The sequence below is a fragment of the Vulpes vulpes genome, chromosome 10, assembly GCF_048418805.1.
Source record: "Vulpes vulpes isolate BD-2025 chromosome 10, VulVul3, whole genome shotgun sequence".
Classification (NCBI taxonomy): Eukaryota; Metazoa; Chordata; class Mammalia; order Carnivora; family Canidae; genus Vulpes; species Vulpes vulpes.
This window is the reverse complement of record NC_132789.1, coordinates 79,873,513-79,892,511: the sequence shown is the minus strand read 5'-3', so window position 1 is coordinate 79,892,511 and position 18,999 is coordinate 79,873,513. Positions and strand designations below refer to the sequence as shown.

Sequence of the window (18,999 nt, the reverse complement as noted above, 5' to 3'; positions counted from 1 at the left end):
GTGCAGAACCTGAGCTCTCAAGCTCCTTGGGCTGAGTTACAGTCGCCATTTCAGCAAGTCTCTAGGGGACTCAAGTGTACTTTAAAATTGGAGAAACACTGGTCTGAACCATGAATCTTCAATAAAAAGTAATTAATCGGGTCAATATTAAGAAACGACACTCATCTGGCACTGGCTGCGGGTCACACATTATTTTCACATGCCACATGCGTTGGTCACTGGATTCTCACAAGTGCCTAGGATTCTGACATCGTGGTTGGCATGGTCACCACCGCTGCCACCACCAACGTCTCTTGTCATTAGCACCCTCACCATCACTGTCCTCACCAACAGCATCACCACCACCACCTCTGTCATCAGCATGCTCACCATCACGGTCACCGTCACTGTCCTCACCAACAGCACCACCACCACCACCACCACCACCACCACCATGAAGCAGAGATGGACAGTCAGCTTTAAAAATGGCTTCATGGAAAGTTCTTCATTGACCTTGATAAGTTCCGGGGCTGGCAGTCCCTCGGGGTGTGCTCCCCATGGGGCGCAGGCTGCCCACTGGTCAGCACCGTGCGCTAACCTGACTGCAGGTGTGGAGTTTGCTATAATAGCTGCCATCTATTACGCGCCTCCTGCATGCTAAGAGCTTTGCAAGCATTGTCTCTCGTGCCAGTAAACCCAGGGGATTTTTCTTACCGGTTGTTGCTGGTCGCGGCGGGAGGTGATGAGCAGCTGGCTTCCCAGCTTGGTCTGCAGGACGGTACCGTTGACAAGGTCGTTGTAGAAAAACATGCTGATGTTGGCAAGATGGTGCTCAATGTCCCGCCCAGACAGCGACTGGCGGAAGCGAGCAACAGGGTGGTGAAGCCGGGCAGTTTTATTTTTTTAATTTTTTTAATTTTTTTTCAGTTTTATTTTTAACAATGAAGATGACACAGAAAAAGAAATGACTTCTTGGGCCTTGGTTTTGTGCATCAGCGTGGAGAAAGGAACCTCACGCTTGTCCCCGGCTGCGTGGCTGGGCATGTTGGTGAGTGTGGGCAGCAGCGGTGGAGCCCCTGCCCTCTCAGCCAGGGGGGCCGGGGCAGGGGCAGGGGTAGGGGCGGCCGGCTGTGGGGTGGCCAGCCCTTCGTGCACCCAGCAGCTGCACCCCACCTGCCCATGCCATGGCCTCTGGGCACTCCCCCCCCCCCCCCCCAGGGCTTGGCCACATGCCAAGGCCGGAGCTCGGAGAGTGCAGGTGAGCAGGTTCCTAACACTGCACTGCCCTGGGAGCTGGCGGGGGTGGTGGGAGGCGAGGAGGTGGGCAGGTCCCTAACACCGCGGTGCCCCAGGAGCCCGCCTCACCTGGTTTCCACCCAGCCCACTGTTGTGAGGGGCGAACAGGGTGCTGCGGAGGGACGGGTCTGTCAGGAGTTTTAGGAACGCCCGGCCCCTGGCTGAGCTGTTGGAATAGGCCAGCACGTCCTGGGGGGAGAGAGTGCCATCAGTAGGGGGCAAGGGCCGGCTGGGGGTTGCACACAGTTGCCCCACCACCCATTCCAGAAGGTTCCTGACCCTGCCTACTCCAGCCACCTCCCATCTTGTTGTTTTCGGTACCCCATGGGGGAGTTTTGGGGGCATTCTTCCTCTCCTCCGTGGACCCTCTGGCCCCGAGTTGCAGCCGCAGCATGGACCACATAGCACTGTAGCCCGTCATGTGAGGATAAGTCCCGCCCTGGGCCTCCCGTTGGCCTGCACTCACCACGGGAACACTAAAGGCCTCACAAAGACTGGCGCATGAGCCCATCCTTGCCCGGTCGCCCCGGCCATCTGGCTGTGCCCCCCTCACGGGGCTGCAGCCGCGCCGGCCCCCTTGCTGCCCTCCAAGCCCACACACAAGTGTGTGCAGCACGCACTTGCCGTCCACCCTTAACCCTCTCTCCTTCACCTGGAATGTTCTGGCCCCGTGTCTGCATGGCTCACTCCCCTGCCTCCCTTGACGCCTTCCTCAAATGTCGTCTCCTCACCAGGGCTGCCCCGTGTCACTCTGCAAGTCGAGAACCCTGCCCCCCTTCCCCTCCCCTGTCCCTACATATACACGGTCACCTCCTAGCTTCCAGTACTGTCTACTCATTCATTCTGTTGTTTATTCTGTGTCTGTTCTGTGCACGTAGCTCAAGCATGTAGTTCATGCACGTAGTAAGTGCTCAATAAATACTTGCTGAAACATTTTGAGAAACCTTACTGCCCAGTTCAACTCTGTTGCCATGCGGACAGAGCTCCTGAAGCCCAGAGAAGTTCATTAATGTGCTGAAGAGCACATGGCCAGTGGATTTTGTTAGGACCCTTTTTCTGGGAGCTGTCACAAGCCGAGCTCCCACACCACAGAGCCACTGGCTTATGTGCTGGTCTTCACTGTGTTTGTGGTGACCCTGAATCTCAGAACAGTTACAGGGATACTTGTGGTCTGTGGATAGAGACTCATCATCTTGGAATCCTGGATTTAATTCCACCCTAATCCTGCAAGCGTATAGTTGTACCCTGTCCTTTCTCCATGGCTGTGCCCTCAACCTGGGTCAGCCTCAGTTTCTTTATCTACAAAATGGGATTAATAGTGTAAGTCACCTCATAAAGTCACATGGGGATTGCTCCCTCGTAACAAGTATTTATTGAGTGCCTGCTAAATGCCAGCCATTGGTGGAGACGGTCCTTCCCCTTGGGGAACTGACACTGTAAACGGAGTTGTAAGCGCTCTGATGGGTTCATGCGTGCACAGCGCAAAAAAAAAAAATGCCCAATAAATGTTACTCTTGTTCTAGTGACTGTTGTCAGCGCAGGCGCTTGGCCCGCACCACAGCCTCCCCTGGCTGCAGGCCTCTCCTCCCTCCTCACGGCCCTGATGTGTACAGCACTACAGCGGCTCTAAGTGCAGCGCTAAGCGCAGATATCCTGCATGCCGGGAAGTGGCCCACAATCTGCTGGCCACAGCTTGGCTGTCTGTGCCCACCCTGCTTGCAAACAGGGAGCTTAAGCTGCTCTGGATGCCAGCGGTGGCCACGTGGCCATTCTGCGTGCTAGCCACAGGTCCAAGTAGCTCATTTCATCCTCGCAGCGACGCTAGTCCCTCCCTGTGACTGGGGAAACTGAGGGCAGGAACTTGTGGTGTGGCAGGTAAGTGGCAAAGCCAAGCTTCACATCCAGGTGGTGCGGCCCACTACCCATGCTCTTAGCCAGATGGCGCCCGGGGCTTCTTCTAAGCACTCGCGTCTACAATAACGGCCCCGACGCAAACCCTCCTTCCCCGACGCAAAGTAGGCATGTACCATGAGGAAGTTGGTCAGCGAGGGGAAGGATGTCAGGACCTGCAGCAGATTCCCGCTGCATGAGAAGCCGTCTCCCACGTAGCCCGCCTTGCAGGTGCAGTTCACGTCTGGAAGGCAGGGGTGCGGAGCCAGCCCGGTGAGTGGAGGCCTGGGCCACTCCGGCTCCCCCTGAGGGTGCTGCCCAGGCTGAGGACGGCTCAGCGGCTGCTTGGCCGGCAGTCCCAAGGGTGCCCAGGGGAGTTACCTTTCATCCGATAGCAGAAGACATCCCACGTTTCACTTTTGTTGTTCCTTTGTCCATAGTCAATGATTCCAACAACGCCGGAGCCACAATTCTGGGAAGCGTAGGCTGTGGGGTAGGCCACACGCCCACTCTCCAGCCAGCCTGCTGAGCACAGGTGGTACCTGGCCTGTGGGGACACATGCGTGGCCATGGGTCAACGACAGTTGCATATGCGATGTGGGCTCCTTTAGTTCCTGTCTGATTCTTCCAGTGGACCTTACACTCCACAGAGCCTGGGGTATGGTTCATCTTGCCCCAGGTACCCCTACACCATGAACATGATAGCTGTTCACTAAATTTTTCTTGATTGATTCACTGAATGGGTGAAATGATACCTTTTCTTGTAGGTGCCCAAGTCCTTCACACTCATGTCTCTTCTGTTTGCTCTTGAATTATATTTACTCTCGGCCATCTACTCCTGGGTGCAAATTCTTCTGCTTATGCATCAATAGAACTCTAATTGATCATCACCACCATGATCATCACTGTGATCACCATGATCACCACGATCATCACCATCACCATCATCATTATCACCACCATCACCATCATCACCATCATCACCACCACCACCAACACCACCATCACCACCATCATCATTACCATGATTACCATCACTACCACCATCACCATCATTATCACCATGATCATCACCATCACTATCATCATCATCACCATCATTATTACCATTTTCATCACCACCACCACTACCATCACCATCATCATCACCATCACTACCACAATCACTATCATCACCATCATCATCACCATCACCATGATCACACTATCACCACCATAATCATCATGATCATCACCATCATCATCATTATCACCATCACCATGTTCATCACCATGACTGCCATCATCACCATCATCATCACTATCACCATGATCATCAACCATCACTATCATCATCACCATCACCATGATCATGACCATCACTATGACCATCACCATGACCATCATGATCACCATCATCATCATCATCACCACCACCATCACCACCACCACCATCATCATCATGATCACCATCACCATCATCCTTGTCATACTTATTGAGAGCTTACTCTGGGTGAAGTTCTGGTGTAAGGGCTTTTCCTATGTCCGTGTCTGTAACCCTCACACCAACCCTAAAGATAGAAACTTTAAAATCCCTATTATATAATTGATACAACTGAGGCAGAGAGGAGTTAAGTAATGTGCTCAAAGTCATGCAGCCAGGAAGCTGAGATACAAACCCAAGCAGTCTATTCCAGAGCTCTTAATGTAAAAACTGAGCGTACCAGTCACTGCGCTGTATTACCTTAGTCCTATATAAACATACGAGTAGGACAGAGGTTTCCATGGCTTCATCAAGGGCACAAAATCGGCAAGCAGGATAGTGAAAGTCAGACCCTCCAATATGCTGGGTCCTGGCATCAAAGGTTTTGTTTCTTGGCAAAGAAATGTCAGGTCTGAAGGAAGGCAGAGCCTGGATAGTAAGGTGGTTGGAGGAGCAGCCCTGAAGTCATACTGGGTAGACAGTCTCCTCTATGCCCTCTGGGCAATCGCTAGCAGGTAACTCCACGGTGCTGGGCCTTCCAAATAGGCAGGGCTTCTGGTTTTAGGGGCCAAGGCCACAGCCTTCGCTAGAGCTCCATCTCCTCCCTGGTTGCAGCTGAGAGCTGGGAAAATCCCCATTTATGACCTTCACTGTCCCTCCAGACATTTGAGGGACACTCAGATGTTTTGTGGGGTCAGGGAGATCTGAGGCCTCTGGTTATGGACCTCTTTCTGGCTTTTAGCTGTGGGGCAGGCACTCCCAGTCTGTGCTTCTACCTTGGTGGTGGGACATCAGGGCAGAGATCAGACTTTTGTAGTAAGGGCTACATTTGGCCTCTTGTCTGGGTCACCTTGGGCACATTACTTAACCTTTCAGAGCCTCACCTGCCCTGTTTATAAAATGGGGAGAGTGACTCCTACTTCCAGGGATGGACGTTGTAAGGATGGATGGTATTGCCAACAAAGCACCTGCACAGAGCCTGACAATGGCACATGCCTGATGTAGGTAACCAATTGATATCATGGTTCCAGGGCCACCCTCGTCCCCTCCAAAGAGGCCCAGGTCTCCCTTGTGTTAAGAAGAGGCTGCACCCCATCCCTGCAGACCCTGCCTGCCTGGTGCCGACCGACTAACTAGGGACCACCTTCTGGGCGTAGGAGAGCTGGTTGTAAGTTGCCATGCTTGCAGCCTCGTTGGCACAGGCCTCTCTGGCTTTGTCAAAGGTGAGCTTGTACTGGCCCAGTGGGGAGCGGAGGTGGAACACGCCAACGGTGGCATCTAGAGGGGGGAAGAGAGGAATTGCCAGGTCAGCCCACCCGGTTGGCAGGGCTCCTGGCAAAGGATGAGCAGAGCCGAAGGCCAGCTGCCTCCCAGGGTGTCTCGGAGAGCCATGTCCTTCATGGGATGTCGAAGCACATCACTTGAGAGATTGATTTCTTTTGAATTAGAAAACCAGCATATGTGATTGCAGAAATTTGGGCAACACACAAAGGTAAGAAAAGAAATAAACAAAAATCATGTATAATCTTTTTCCTGCAAAATAATCGCTACTCCATGGCTAACACTTTGGTGTACTTCCCCTTCCCCTAACGAATTTTTACTCTCTTTTTTGGTAACTTAATTTTGATACGATTTCATACTCTTCTAGTCTTTTTACCTACACATTTCCCTGTCACATACGTCAACGTGGCAGCATACGGTGTGTAGAGTTTTTAGAAATCTTTTTTTAAACGTGACATTAAACCATGATTATTCCCCCATGTCATAAATTTTCTCTGGCAACATGATTTCCCCCTCAGTACTTATCATGGAATACTTCTAGGGAACTTTACAGCCAAGAAAAAATACTTTAAGGAGCATTTTTGTCAAGGACTCTTGGTTTTCTGATCGCCACTATGCCCTTAAATAGGTTTTGTAGCCATTTCTCCCCTGAGAAATCCAAAGATTTATCATATTTTTCCTGGCTGAAATCTTTTGTAGAAGACAAGTAAATGTAGAGACCAGAAAGAGTTCAAGAACAAAGTCACATGTGCACATTGTCACATTCATCAGCAACTGCTACTAAAAGGTCACTTTCTGCACCAAAAAAAAAAAAAAAGAGCTAAGTTCCAGATGGCTGCCTATCGCCCAGCAGTGACTGCACGGTTGTGCAACCATGTCAGTCCTGCCAGCACAGCGGCGTGAGGGAGGATGGAATGAGGCCTTCCTCATTTTCCTGCTAAGACCACGTGGTCTGCGACAGTGCCTTCGAGGGGACGTACCACGGTGACAGCGCTACCGTTGGGTGTGGGTCATTCACAGTGCTTCGGGGTCGAGATCACGATGGGCTGAACGGCCTCCCATCCGCGAGCCAGCCCTGGGAACAGGCAGCCGGGCTGACTGGTCGTGCCCTTGCCTGCAGCCTGGCACTTTCTGGACGCCACACTCCGAGGCAAGGACTCACCCATCAACATTCCGGTCGCGGCCACGTGTCCCACCCCACAACAGCACAATAGCCAGGAGGCCTAGGGACTCCCTGCATGGCCTCCTCACCATCACCTTGAACACAGGTCCTCAGCCAAGCTGTCAAAGGTCACACCGTGTGCCCTTCCCTGTGCTTCTGCCCAGTCAGCCCTGGGCTTTCTCCTGAGATGGAAACCTGAGTGATTCCCTACCCCGCCCTCAGGCCTGTGTGCCCCAGGCCCACCCTCTCCCTAGTCAAGGCCCTGCTGCCGCGAGGTCATTGCCTTGATGTCCTGGGAGCCTCCCCCTGAGTCCCAGGCCTCTCAGACGCCTCCCTCTCTCAGCTTCTCTACACATCTTTCCCATCTCTGACCATTCTTTAAAAAAATCCTTTTAACTGTGGTGAATATACAGAACGCACAGTGTCCTTTTTGTCCATGTTAAGTGTGCCATCCAGTGGCACCCAGTAGACTGACCATGTCACACAGCCGTCACCACCATCCGTTTCTAGAGTTTTTCCATCACTGCAAACAGAAACTTGGTCCCTGTCAAACCATGACTCCCTGTCCCCCCGCCCCCCCCGCTGCCCCCAGTCACCTCTATTCCACTTCCTGTCTCTGTCACTTGGCCTATTCAAAGTACCCTGTCCAAGTCCACAGTGTTTGCCCTGCTGTGTCTGCTTTGCTGCGTGGGGCCTGATGTTTGGAGCTTTCATGCAGGTTCCGGACTGGGCCACACCCCACCGTGTGGATGGGCCACAGCGGTGCGTCCATTCACTGTGGATGGGTGCTTGGCTCCTTCCCACCTGTCAGGAGAGCAGAGGCAAACACCCATCTGTCCAAGTCCCTGCTCCCAGCATCTTCTGTTCTTCTTCCCCTCATTCCAGTTGACCCATCAGCAGGAGGTGAGCTGCCATCTTGTGTGTCAGGACTCACCTGTCCTTGTCTTGTGGTTCCAGGAAGGTCCTCGGCCACACTGGGAGTCCCCTTGCAAGGGCACCAGGTCTTATCTTGTGCATCTCCCTTGCTCATGCTCCTTCAAGCTCATCCCAAGAGATATGAGGTGTCTTGGGCTTTGACACACATCATGGACTGCCTGTCTGCGTCCTTCCCAAATTCATGGGTTGAAATCTTAGCTCCTAATGTGTTGGTACTGGGGGAGCATAGGGAGGCCATGATGTCATGGGGGTAAAGCCCTCTTGCATGATGTACACGTGTGTGTATTTTAAAGCGATCTCTACCCTATGTGGGGTCACATTCACAACCCTGACATCAGGAGTCAGCTGCTGTACTGCCAGAACCAGCTGGGTGTCCCAGCTCAGTGCCCTCCTAATGGAAGCCCACAGAGCTTCCTGGCCCCTTCTGCCACGTGAGGGCTGGTGGAGAGTGGCCTGCCGCCCAGATGAGGGCCTGCCCTCACCCAGATATGCTGGCACCTGCATCTGGTACTTCCAGACTCCAAAAAGGAGAGAAATGCATTTCTGTTGTTAGGCTGTGGGGTCTGCGGCACTCTGTTCAGCAGCCCGAACAGACTAAGAGCATGTGACAGGTGTTGACCCAGCAGTCATCCCTGAGGTGTGCAAGAACCACCTCACCGGGATCCCTGGGTGGTGCAGCGATTTGGCGCCTGCCTTTGGCCCAGGGCGTGATCCTGGAGACCCGGGATCGAATCCCACGTCGGGGTCCTGGTGCATGGAGCCTGCTTCTCCCTCTGCCTGTGTCTCTGCCTCTCTCTCTGTGTGACCATCATAAATAAAATAAAATAAAATAAATAAAAAAATAAAAAAAAAAAGAACCACCTCACCTGAGTCACCTTGTCTGAAACACGGCCCAGCCCCGACCTCTGTGGCCCTGATGGACCAGCGCACGAGATGCCCCAAGTCACTGTCTGAACCTCTGCAGTCTCTCCCTCCCTGGCTGCAGGTATGTTCTGGGGCCTGATGAATTTCCTGTTAGCTTCACCTGCACCTCTGCAAGTCCCATTTGGCTCTTTATTGTGTGTTGTGAGTCTTAGTTTTGTGACACCTGTGGGTTCAGACTGTCCTTGGAGGACAAAGCCACACAAGCCAATCAAGGTGCATTAGCAAGACAGCTGCTAAGAAATTGCATCGTCACATGGCTTCCCCCCTGTTATTCAAACCCCAGCTGTGCTCCTGGGATGCAGCTGCAGTCGATAGTTGCTGAGCAGCCTGGGGGAAGCAGGGGTCAGGAAAATGCAGGACAGGAAAATGCATGTTTGTGCTCCCCCTGCATCTCAGGCTCGGCTCTGAGCTGTTCCTGCGACCGAGGCCCGCCACCTCCTGGGCCCTGGGCCCTGGACAATGCATGGGCTGTTTGGCATGGCTTTTTAATTTTGTTCTTGCTCTTGCAACAATTCCCTCCCCAGCCTGAGGCCCCGGGCGCTCTGGGCCAGCAGCCCCCAGCCCACTGACCCTGGAAGTGGAGGTCAGCACAGTTGGCATCTGCGTGACACTGCCCGTTGTCCTGCAGACAGCGGTCGAGGGGCAGCTGCTCTGGCTCGCAATCCATCCCGTCTCCCACGTAGTGACTCTTACATTCGCACTTGTGCTTGCCCTGTGGGGACAGAAGAGTAGGTGGGAGGCCCCTTTCCTAGGACCCCAGGACCCTTGCGTGCCCTGCGGGCCACCGGCCAGCCTGGGAGGCGCCCAGAAGCACGGGAAAGGTGCCGCCTGGCTAGCAACAGTTAAGGTACAGGCTCCCGGCGAACCGTCAGCGCAGCCCAGGTGTCACGTCTTCAGAAAACATGTCCCTGCCCTGGGAAGTGAAGCAGCTCCCAGCCCTTCAATCACTTGAGCCCACTGTATGAGCTTCCCGACTCTCCGTGCATTCTGGAAGTATTTTGTGCATCTGTTTCTACACTGGGCATCGCCCCTTCCCTCCATAAGTTCTTAAAATTTTTTATTTAGATTCAATTTAATGAACATATAGTGTATTATTAGTTTCAGAGGTAGAGTTTAGTGATTCCTCAGTTGCACATGACACCCAGTGCTCATCACATCCTGTGCCCCCTTCAGTCCTGTCACCCAGTGACCCCGTCCCCCTCCCCACCTCCCCTCCAGCGACCCTGTTTGTTTCCTGGAGTTAAGAGTCTCTTATGGTTTGTCTCCCTCTCTGATTTCATCTTATTTTATTTTCCCTCCCGTTCCCCTAGGATCCTCTGTTTTGTTTCTTAAATTCCACATATGAGTGAGACCATATGATCAAGGTCTTTCTCTGACTGATTGATGTCACTCAACATCACACCCTCCAGTTCCATCCACGTTGCTGCAAATGGCAAGACGTCACCCTTTCTGACGGCTGAGTATATGGACCACATCTTTGCCTGTCGTCTGCCCATGGACGCCTGGGCTCCTCCCTTAGTCTGGTGGACGCTGCTGCTGTAAATGTTGGGGCTGCTATGTCCCTGACACTGACAGCAGCACAACAGTCGGTACCTGGTGACCATTTGCTGAATCAAATTAGCCAAGTGAGGAAACAGAAACTCAGAGAAGTTAAGTAGCAGCCCAGGCCCCAGAGTGTAAGTAGGGGCACTAAGGCTCACACAGTAATGCTGCGTTCACACTTATGACCATAATGAACATCGTCTTCCACCATCTTCCCTTCCCAACAGATGGACTGGGCACCAGGTCACCGATCCCACTCTAAAAAGACTTGAGTGGGTGCCCAGACCTGCACTTTTCCTGCCACTTCTTGACGACATTTTAGATTTAATACCCTTTTTACTTTGGATAATTCTAGATTTGTAAAAGAGTTGCTGTGATAGCAGAAAGAGCTGCCATCCACTCTTTACCAGGTTCCCCGCGTGATGTGACCCTGGCACATTCGTCAACACAAAACAGTGAATGGTGGCACATGACTATGGACGGAACAACACACTTCATGTAATTTCCCCAGTTTCCCCCTCGTGCCCCTTCTCTGCTGAGGATGCTGCTTGGCACGGAGTCTGCAGACATAATAAGGTGTAGCCCTTGCGGGGGGGTGGGGGGGAACGACATCGAGGAAGATGCAGAGCCCGAGGCCAAGGGCCGTGTGGTTGGGCTGGGCCAGGACTGCTCCCAGATATCCCCAGGGAGACACTCACCGGGCCGGTCATCCTGCAGGTGGCATGCTCGTGACACCCACCGTTGAGGCCGTCAGCGCAGGGGTCTATCTCTGTGCAGCTGCGGCCATCCCCTCTGTAGCCTTTCTGACAGCTGCAGGACACCTCTGTGCCCTTCTGGGAACACTGGGCCACCATGGCACAGCCCCCATTGTTCTGTCTGCAGAAGTCCACAGCTGGAGGCAGAGCAAGAGGGTGCATGTAGGCACAGTTGGGAGAATGCGGGCTTCAGACAGCGTAGGGGTCAGCCTGGGCTTGGGGGCACTGGGAGGTGAGTGCACCCTTCTCCACAGGCCCTACGCTAACCTCTGTGACACCAGGGTCCCATGGCTGGCATCCTCACATACCTGAGCCCTTTCTCACATACCCCTGGCCTACACTCTGGCAGTGGTTTGCTGAATGAGTTTGGGTGTTTCTATTTTTTTTAAGATTGTATTTATTTATTCGTGAGAGACACAGAGAGAGGCAGAGACACAGGCAGAGGGAGAAGCAGGATCCATGCAGGGAGCCCGATGTGGGACTCGGTCTCAGGACCTCCAGGACCACGCCCTGAGCTGAAGGCAGATGCTCAACCACTGAGCCGCCCAGGTACCCAGCCATTGTTTTTTTTTTGGAGCCATTGTTTTTTTAATACTTTAATATATTTTCTGAAATTTTTAAAGGCTTGATTATTTGCAGAGTTTCACAAACCTCTGTAAAATAAAGCACATCACTCTGAGTGTGCACGGCGATTATAGAACAGTGAGCTGGCGGGGGCAGGTCAGGCATGAGCAAACCCACCAAGGACACGTAATCCCACAGATGGTAGGTGTTGGGACAGCAACCCAGGCAGGAGCGGAGGCTCAGCATGTGGTCCAGGCGCTGTGACCAGGTGCCGCCCTGCTCCCACCCTGCCCCAACCCATACACACACCGACAGGACCTACCTGTGCACGTTATTCCGTCCCCTTCGTAATTCAGGTTACACTCACACGTGTTGTTTTCCCTACAGGTGGCATGAGCAGAGCAAGGAGGCATGCATGCTGGAGGCACAGCTGTAAACGAAGGGGTCACCGTTTGGGCTGTGCCTGTGGTGTGAGGCCGGGGGAGCATGGGGACTGGCTCTCTGGCCAGTCACAGAGTTTCAGAAGTGGGAGGACTGGGGGACTTGCCCCAGTTCCTCCACCCTGGAGGTTCCGAGGTTCCAGGATTGCTCCTTTATGTTCACACACAAACTCTACAGTGTCACCCAGGTCAGAACGTAAGGTGTCCCCGTGTCAGAACTGCATTCCTCCACAAAGTACACTTGGCAGATTAGCTCAGGAGTCTCAGGTTGCTTCGGGCCAAGGAAGAATGCCGTGGTGCCCCCCTGGCCCCGGGGTCTGTGGTGGGCGCTGGCCTCCATAGCCGGGATGCGCCACCAGCACACAGGGCTTGGGTTGTAGGGGACAGCTTGGGAAACTGGCTGTTCGGGAGGGGTGCAGCCTGCGGTGATGAGAGCCATGATGGAAAATGGGATGGCAGCTGGTGTTGGCGCCCAGGGCCACCAGGCAGGCTGCAGCACCGCCTCCCACCCTCCCAGCTCCCCCTATGGAGGGCAGGTTCCCAGGGCCATTAGTCTAGTGACTCCACAATCAGGGGGTCACACCCGGGCTGCAGACAGTCGTGAATCTTCTATGCAAGAACTGCCGCTGGGCACACATCTGGGCCTGCACGGGATCCTGAGCCACCAATCCTCCCAGTCCTGTGTCTGCCTGAGGCTGCTCCTTCCGTGGTGGCCGTGGTGGCGCAGCACTGTGCACCGGCTCCGTGGGTCTCACATCAACCTCTCCAGCCTGTTTGCTTAACGACCCACCTCCTGAGGCCTGGGGCCACACCCCCAGACCATCTGTCCCCTGTGGGCAAGGAAGCACCCGCCTTCCCGTTCTTTCCAGGCGCCGCTCAGCCCTGCCAACCCCACGTGGATGCTCTCGGGGCTGGGCTGCTGGCCCGTGACTGACCTGTCCGGGTGTCGCAGAAGCGGCCTGTCCAGCCCGCCTCGCAGAAGCAGCGCCCGGAGCCCGTGGTGCCGTCGTCACACTGTCCGTGGTCAGAGCAGCGGCAGGCTGTGGAGCAAACCCGAGCCCGGTGAGTTGGCGGTGGTGGGGGTTCAAGTCCTGCCAGCCTGCTCCGGGCCACCTGTCGGCTGCGTGGGCAGCTGACCTCCCAGCATTCATTCATCCAGAAGTTCCAGAACTGACATACCCAGGGGCTCGTGGCTACCACCGGGCGGCCTCGACGGGGCACCGAGCTCACTGGGAAGACCCCAAGCCCTGGAGTTCCTGCTGTCGTGGGGCTACAGTCCCGGAGTGACGGGGTTTGGACACGTGATCGCACACGTGCTGGGTGTCAAGGACGCCGAGGGAGGGGGCAGGGGGCAGGAAGGAGCAGCAGGAGGGCGGAACCGTCCCTGGGCCCCACAGAACTTCCAGGACTGGCACCCGGGCTTTCTGCCCTCATCACCTCGAGCACGATGGCCCAGCCGGTGGCTCTCACCTCCGTGCTGCGTTCTGGCCTCCAGAGGCTGCAGCACCCCCCCCCCCCCGCCCCCCCTGCCCCCCCTTGCCCCGACCCCACTCCACCCCATGGTCCCCTGCCCCGCCCCCTCCCCGCCCGGCCCCAGTGTGTTCTCCTGGCAGCCGCCTTTCCAAAGTGCTCAGCACACTCCCCCGTGTGCAGTCCTGTGCCGGCGGCCACCGCACTGAGAACACAGAGAAGCTGGCTCTGGCCAGGGTGCTCCTAGGAGCCTGGCCCTGGTGGCCTTCAGACTGCCTCTCTCCCTTCTCTTCTTTGCCCACAGTGCGCAGCCAGCCTGGCCTCTGCTGCTCCTTAAACGCCACGCTCACGTCTGCCTCCCGGCCTTTGCACCTGCTCGGTTCGCTTCTGGAAAAGCCATTCCTCTGGTCTGCACTGCTCAGTACTATAGCCCTTGCTATACATGGCTACTTAAATGGAAGCTAATTAAAAGTGTAGAAATCCATTTCCTGGTCACACATTTTGAGTACTCAGTAGCCACGGAGCGGGTCGCTCCGGTTCCTGAAGGGACAGGGACGTTCCCAGCACGACTGCACTGGTTTGGGCAGAGCTGCCGTTGGAGCCCCTCACCTGCCCCCGACCATCCACAGCTGGCACGTACGGATGACCACTGTGCCCAGCACCAAGGGCAGTCGTGAGGATTAAGGGAGGAAATATACCTGCCTGGCACCTGGTAAGTGCTCTGCAAACATGAACTGCAAACCCTGAGGTGCCAGTATTACCCGGGACGGAGTCAGCAGCTGAGTTGCAGCTTGCTTGTGTGGCTAAGGGGCCAGGCCTTGCACCTCTAGACCCGGGGCAGGGGAAGCGGGGAGGGGTCAGGCGGCAAGCAGGGTGGCTGGGTGGCGTGGGGGCACGTACGCTGGCAGTCAGGCCCGAACCTCCGCGGCAGGCACAGCTCGCATGCCGTCCCGTTGAAGCCCGTGTTGCATCTACACTGCCCTATGCCTGAGTACTGGTCCAGGCAGACGCCACGGTTGTTGCAGGGAGCTTCGGCGCCTCCGGGGCAGGCTGGAAGAGATGAGACAGCGCTGACCTAGAAGCCTCCCAGCCAGGGTCAAGGAGCCCAGAGAGGGCGAGGCCGGGGCAGCACCGAGTGTCACCAGACGTGCAGGCCAGGCCAGCGGCCTCTGCAGGACCAGCTTAGGTGTACATGCTGGATCCCCGCGTGGTGGGGTGCTCGCTGAACCATGCACGGGATTGGGGGTCAGCGGACTGGAGGAGATAGGGGCTGACCCGCTTTGAGCATCAGTCCTCTTAGCTTGAGCCTGAGCTGAGGAGGAGGAGGGGGGTGTAGACCGCACTGTGACCAAGACCATTGTGGGAATAAAGCACTGAGCACACGTAAGGGGGTTGCCGATCACTTTGTACTTGGGTGATGAAGTGTGGATACTGAGGGATCGCCCCAGAATTTTCTCAGAGGCGCCACAATGAGTGGCGTGCACGTGGTTCAAACCAGGGCATCTGGGGACACCCTGTGGGGCCTCTTGCTTGCTGCTGATCCTCTCTCCGTCTCAATATTCTATCTGTAAAATGGGGGTAACAATAGACGACTGCCCAGAGGTCGTTGGCAGTTTTAAATGCTGTCACATAAAGAGAGGGGCACTCAGTAAACGTGCTTGGTACAAACACAGGCGCAGATCGCAGGGGCCCCAATAGTCGTGGTGCAGCGGCCGTTCATGTGTCACCAGCCAGAGGTTCTGTCCGGACCCAAAGGTTCCAGGATGGGTCCACGAGTCCTTTTGTGATGAGCCCTTTCCTGGCGGGGTGGGAGGGGCGAGGAGCATCTCCGGTGGCGGGGATGTGGCCCTCGCCTCATGTCAGCGCAGCACCGGCGCACGTGCGCTTCTGAACATCTGAACTCACCCGGTACCGGGTATCGATCCCACACTAGCGTCAGGAATGAAACTGAGAGTTGGCAGCCCCGGGGGCGAGCGTCTTATGCTCCCACCCGAAGCAAGGTCGCGACACAGCGACAATCTATGCTCTGGGAAATCTCCGCAAAGATCAACATATGGCCACGGGAAGAAGTAGAAGCACAGCTATGACTGCTTGCAGCCCTTTCCTTAGAGGCCTTACTGGGAGCAATGCTCTCCACCCCCACCCCCACCCCGCTCTGCCTCCTCATTCCCGCCCCCCCCACCCCCCCTCTGTACTTTGAAAGGCTGCCAGGTCCGTGCCCAGCAGCAGGTGAAGAGGCCCCTCACCCTGGCAGTCCCGGCCATAGTAGCCCTTGCAGCACCTGGGGAGCCGGATCACCATGGTGCACTGCTCCCGGCAGCCGTCCAGGGAACCCCGGAACGACAGGTTGTAGCGACACTTCTGCTTCACGCCCTGAGGGAAGAGAGTGCACTAACCTTTTGCTCCCACTCAGGCTCTTTGGTTCTAATTGGTCCCAGTGGAGGATCCGGTCTGGCCCAGTGGGGAAGTGGGGGCTCTGGCGCTTTGATAGGGAAATGGATGGGGGAAGGGGCAGGTTTGGAGTCCACAGAGAGCTTTCTTCCCAGTGGTGAGAGGAAGGCCCAGCAACCCTCAGAGCTGTCTGCAAACGGGCTTGGGCAGCGGGTGGGGGACCTATAGCTTTCCCACAGGGGTGGGGGTCTGCGGCGAGGCCCCACATCGTGTGGGTAACAGTTGTGTGCAGGGGTGTTTTTGTTAGAGGTTTTACTAGCAGAGAGGAGGGAAATTGACTTTGGGATAAGGACAAAAAGCAATATTTAATGAGGGCTTACTATGTGCCAGACTCCACACCCACACTTTGAAACGTCCCTTTCCTAATAAGCACACACGTGATGGTTATTAGCTCCATTTTACAGAGGCAAAACCATATAGATGACGTAATCTGTCAAAGATTACCCACTGGAATTATATCCCAGAGCCATGACCTCCAAATTTCCTGGGCTTACTGCTCTTATGTTCCTTTCTGGGCCCTGATCCTACAGTTGGTCCTGACCAGCTCTGTGGCCTTGGCCTGACTGCTTACTGCCTCTGAAAGACATTTTTTTCATATGTGGAGAAAATTATAGCTTCCTATGAGACGTATAATGAGGGGAAATGTGTAATAAATAAGAGGCCCAGCTCTCAGCTGGGGCAGCAATATTGGCCAACAGAACGCAGCTATGATTTGTGTGATTATCATTACTAATGAAGTCCTTTTTAGGTCTACATCCCATGCTTTCTCTAGACAGTTCCTGGAAGGTGGGGAGTAGGTTGATGCCTAATTGTCGAAAGAATGACTGCAATCGAAGTTACACAACATCTGCACATATGCGCAGGAACACACATGTGCTCACACCTGAGAGGATGGGGTCTGACAACGGAGCAAACACACTCCCCCAGGCATCGCCACATTCATGATTACCTTTGGTTTGCTCCACCTCGGGCAGCTGGGCGTATTGGCACAGCTCCAACAATCTCCCTATGCATGGAAGAAAAGAAATGCTCAGAAACCAAGAGTATTGGGAAACACAAGGGTATGCCCTAGTCACTGCCTAGGTGAGCTGACCGGGAACTCCATCCTGATTCTCATCCTGCTGCAGCCAAGAACGCAAATGCAATGCCGCGGACAATTCTGAAGGATCTTTGGCCCTCTAGGCCTTGGTTTTTGTTCTTTGAGGTGGCAAGCGCCCTGCTGTCTGGAGCAGCACCAGGGTGGGTGGTGTCCTTCAGACCTCAGTAGCGGCCGAGGGAAATGTGCATACTGTGCCACTCTGCCGGTTGTGATACTTTGGGCCAGCCATATTCTTGGACCCTTCATTTCCTGATCTAGAAAATTGTGGTGCTAATTCCTGCTGCTACTTGACCTTCCTGGGACTGATGATGGGAAATGTCAACTGCAAACGTGTGCAAATATACTTGGGGAGTAGGAAGGCCACAACCTGTGCAGCGGAAAGGACAACTGATTTTTCATCTCCTACTTTGGCTGCCTGGTGTCTGGATAATTTGGGATATTTCTTGAAACACTACAAGTCACCAGGTACAACAGCCAACTGGTTGCAGACTTGGCCACGCAAGCCACTCCACCTCTTTGAGACTCAGTTTCCAAATCTGCATCATCGGGTTGCTGGTAACAACTTCTACTATTGGATTACTTTAGGGGTGAGCTGAGCCCTGAGTCCACTGGCTGGCTCAGAGGTGCAGCTCTAAAAAATACTGGGCGGATGAATGAGTGTGCAATGTGACAATGCCTCTCAGACAGGGCCTGGTTGGACATTCAGTCACCATTGGCAAGTGAACAAATGAGCGAGGACATGGACAGGGCGTGGGTGGCATGCCATACTGGGCCTGGGCCGGACTGCGCGCAGTTGCCAGTTTGCAATCACAGCCCGCCAAATACGGCGGATTAGCAGAGGGCATGCGCTCTGTGGGGAGCCGATGCCCCTACAGGTGGGTCTGAGGAAGAAGAGCATGTTGCTGCGCAATGGGCAAGCAATTGCACCCAGCAGGCCCCTCCGCAGCGCCGGGATGCGTGGATGGGCTGCTGGACATATGGGTGTGTGCCTGGCCTGGATGGGGCCTGTAGACGCTAGTGAAGAGGACCCACCCTGGCCCTCAGATCTCCTGGCAGCCGGCCTGGCTCCCCAGCAGCGCCCAAGCTGGGGCAGGAGGTCTCAAGCCCTGGCTCCCCCATTACGTTGTCCTGGGGACTGACCGAGAAGTTGTATGTGGCGAAGGTGTCACAGCGGCCACCGAGGGTGGCACTGACCAGGAGGCAGTCTATGCCGTAGGCCACTCCCACGTCAAACAGCAGTTCTCGTTGTACAATTCTGCATGGTTGGTCATTCAGGAAGAGGTCGCCCTGCGGGCAGGGTGGCGGGGCAGAGAGTCAGCATCTGGGACTTGTCTTCCTCCCAAGGCCTCACAGCATGGTCAGCACCCAGGGGACCCAGGAGGAGCTCTGTGGACGCCCACCCTTGCGTGTGTGCGGTGTATGTAGTGGGCCGTGGGGTGTGCCCCAGGCGTGTGCCCAGGGCGTGTGCTCAGGGGTGTGTGCCCAGGGGCACTCTGTGTGCTGCACCTGCACGAGCCCCTCACCTCCCCACCCAGTACCGGGCCCAGGACCAGGCCAGCTTCGAGTGGTGTGGACACACTGGCCTGGCCTGTTGGCCCTGAGCGCACCCTGTGGCTGCTGGGTAACCAGCCTCCCCCCACCCCTCACAGTGGGAGTGGGGGGGGCCGTGGGAGAGGCAGAGAAGCTGAGGGGCGGGGCTCGGGAGCACGTGTTGGTGGGGAGGTGGCCACTCAGGGTGTGTTTTGAGT

General features: G+C 55.3%; 1 protein-coding gene and 1 long non-coding RNA gene across 4 annotated transcripts in view; one reads left to right on the top strand and one right to left on the bottom strand.

The window, feature by feature from the left end:
* Positions 1-18,999, bottom strand: part of STAB2 (stabilin 2) — a 139,524-nt gene that overhangs the window by 6,480 nt on the left and 114,045 nt on the right. For all 3 annotated transcript variants that reach the window (XM_072724744.1, XM_072724741.1, XM_072724743.1), the window contains exons 53-65: positions 18,392-18,538; positions 17,102-17,158; positions 15,948-16,074; positions 14,602-14,751; positions 13,167-13,271; positions 12,114-12,221; positions 11,171-11,364; positions 9,501-9,642; positions 5,772-5,905; positions 3,547-3,712; positions 3,303-3,409; positions 1,345-1,464; positions 694-834 (exon numbers count right to left, since the gene is read on the bottom strand). In XM_072724744.1, the coding sequence (XP_072580845.1) occupies positions 694-834; positions 1,345-1,464; positions 3,303-3,409; positions 3,547-3,712; positions 5,772-5,905; positions 9,501-9,642; positions 11,171-11,364; positions 12,114-12,221; positions 13,167-13,271; positions 14,602-14,751; positions 15,948-16,074; positions 17,102-17,158; positions 18,392-18,538 (1,698 nt within the window). The remainder of the gene's footprint in view (positions 1-693; positions 835-1,344; positions 1,465-3,302; positions 3,410-3,546; positions 3,713-5,771; positions 5,906-9,500; positions 9,643-11,170; positions 11,365-12,113; positions 12,222-13,166; positions 13,272-14,601; positions 14,752-15,947; positions 16,075-17,101; positions 17,159-18,391; positions 18,539-18,999) is intronic.
* Positions 699-14,413, top strand: LOC140594238 (uncharacterized). The gene is made up of 3 exons (XR_011994963.1): positions 699-1,027; positions 10,241-13,293; positions 13,391-14,413. It is a non-coding gene; the product is annotated as an uncharacterized lncRNA (long non-coding RNA).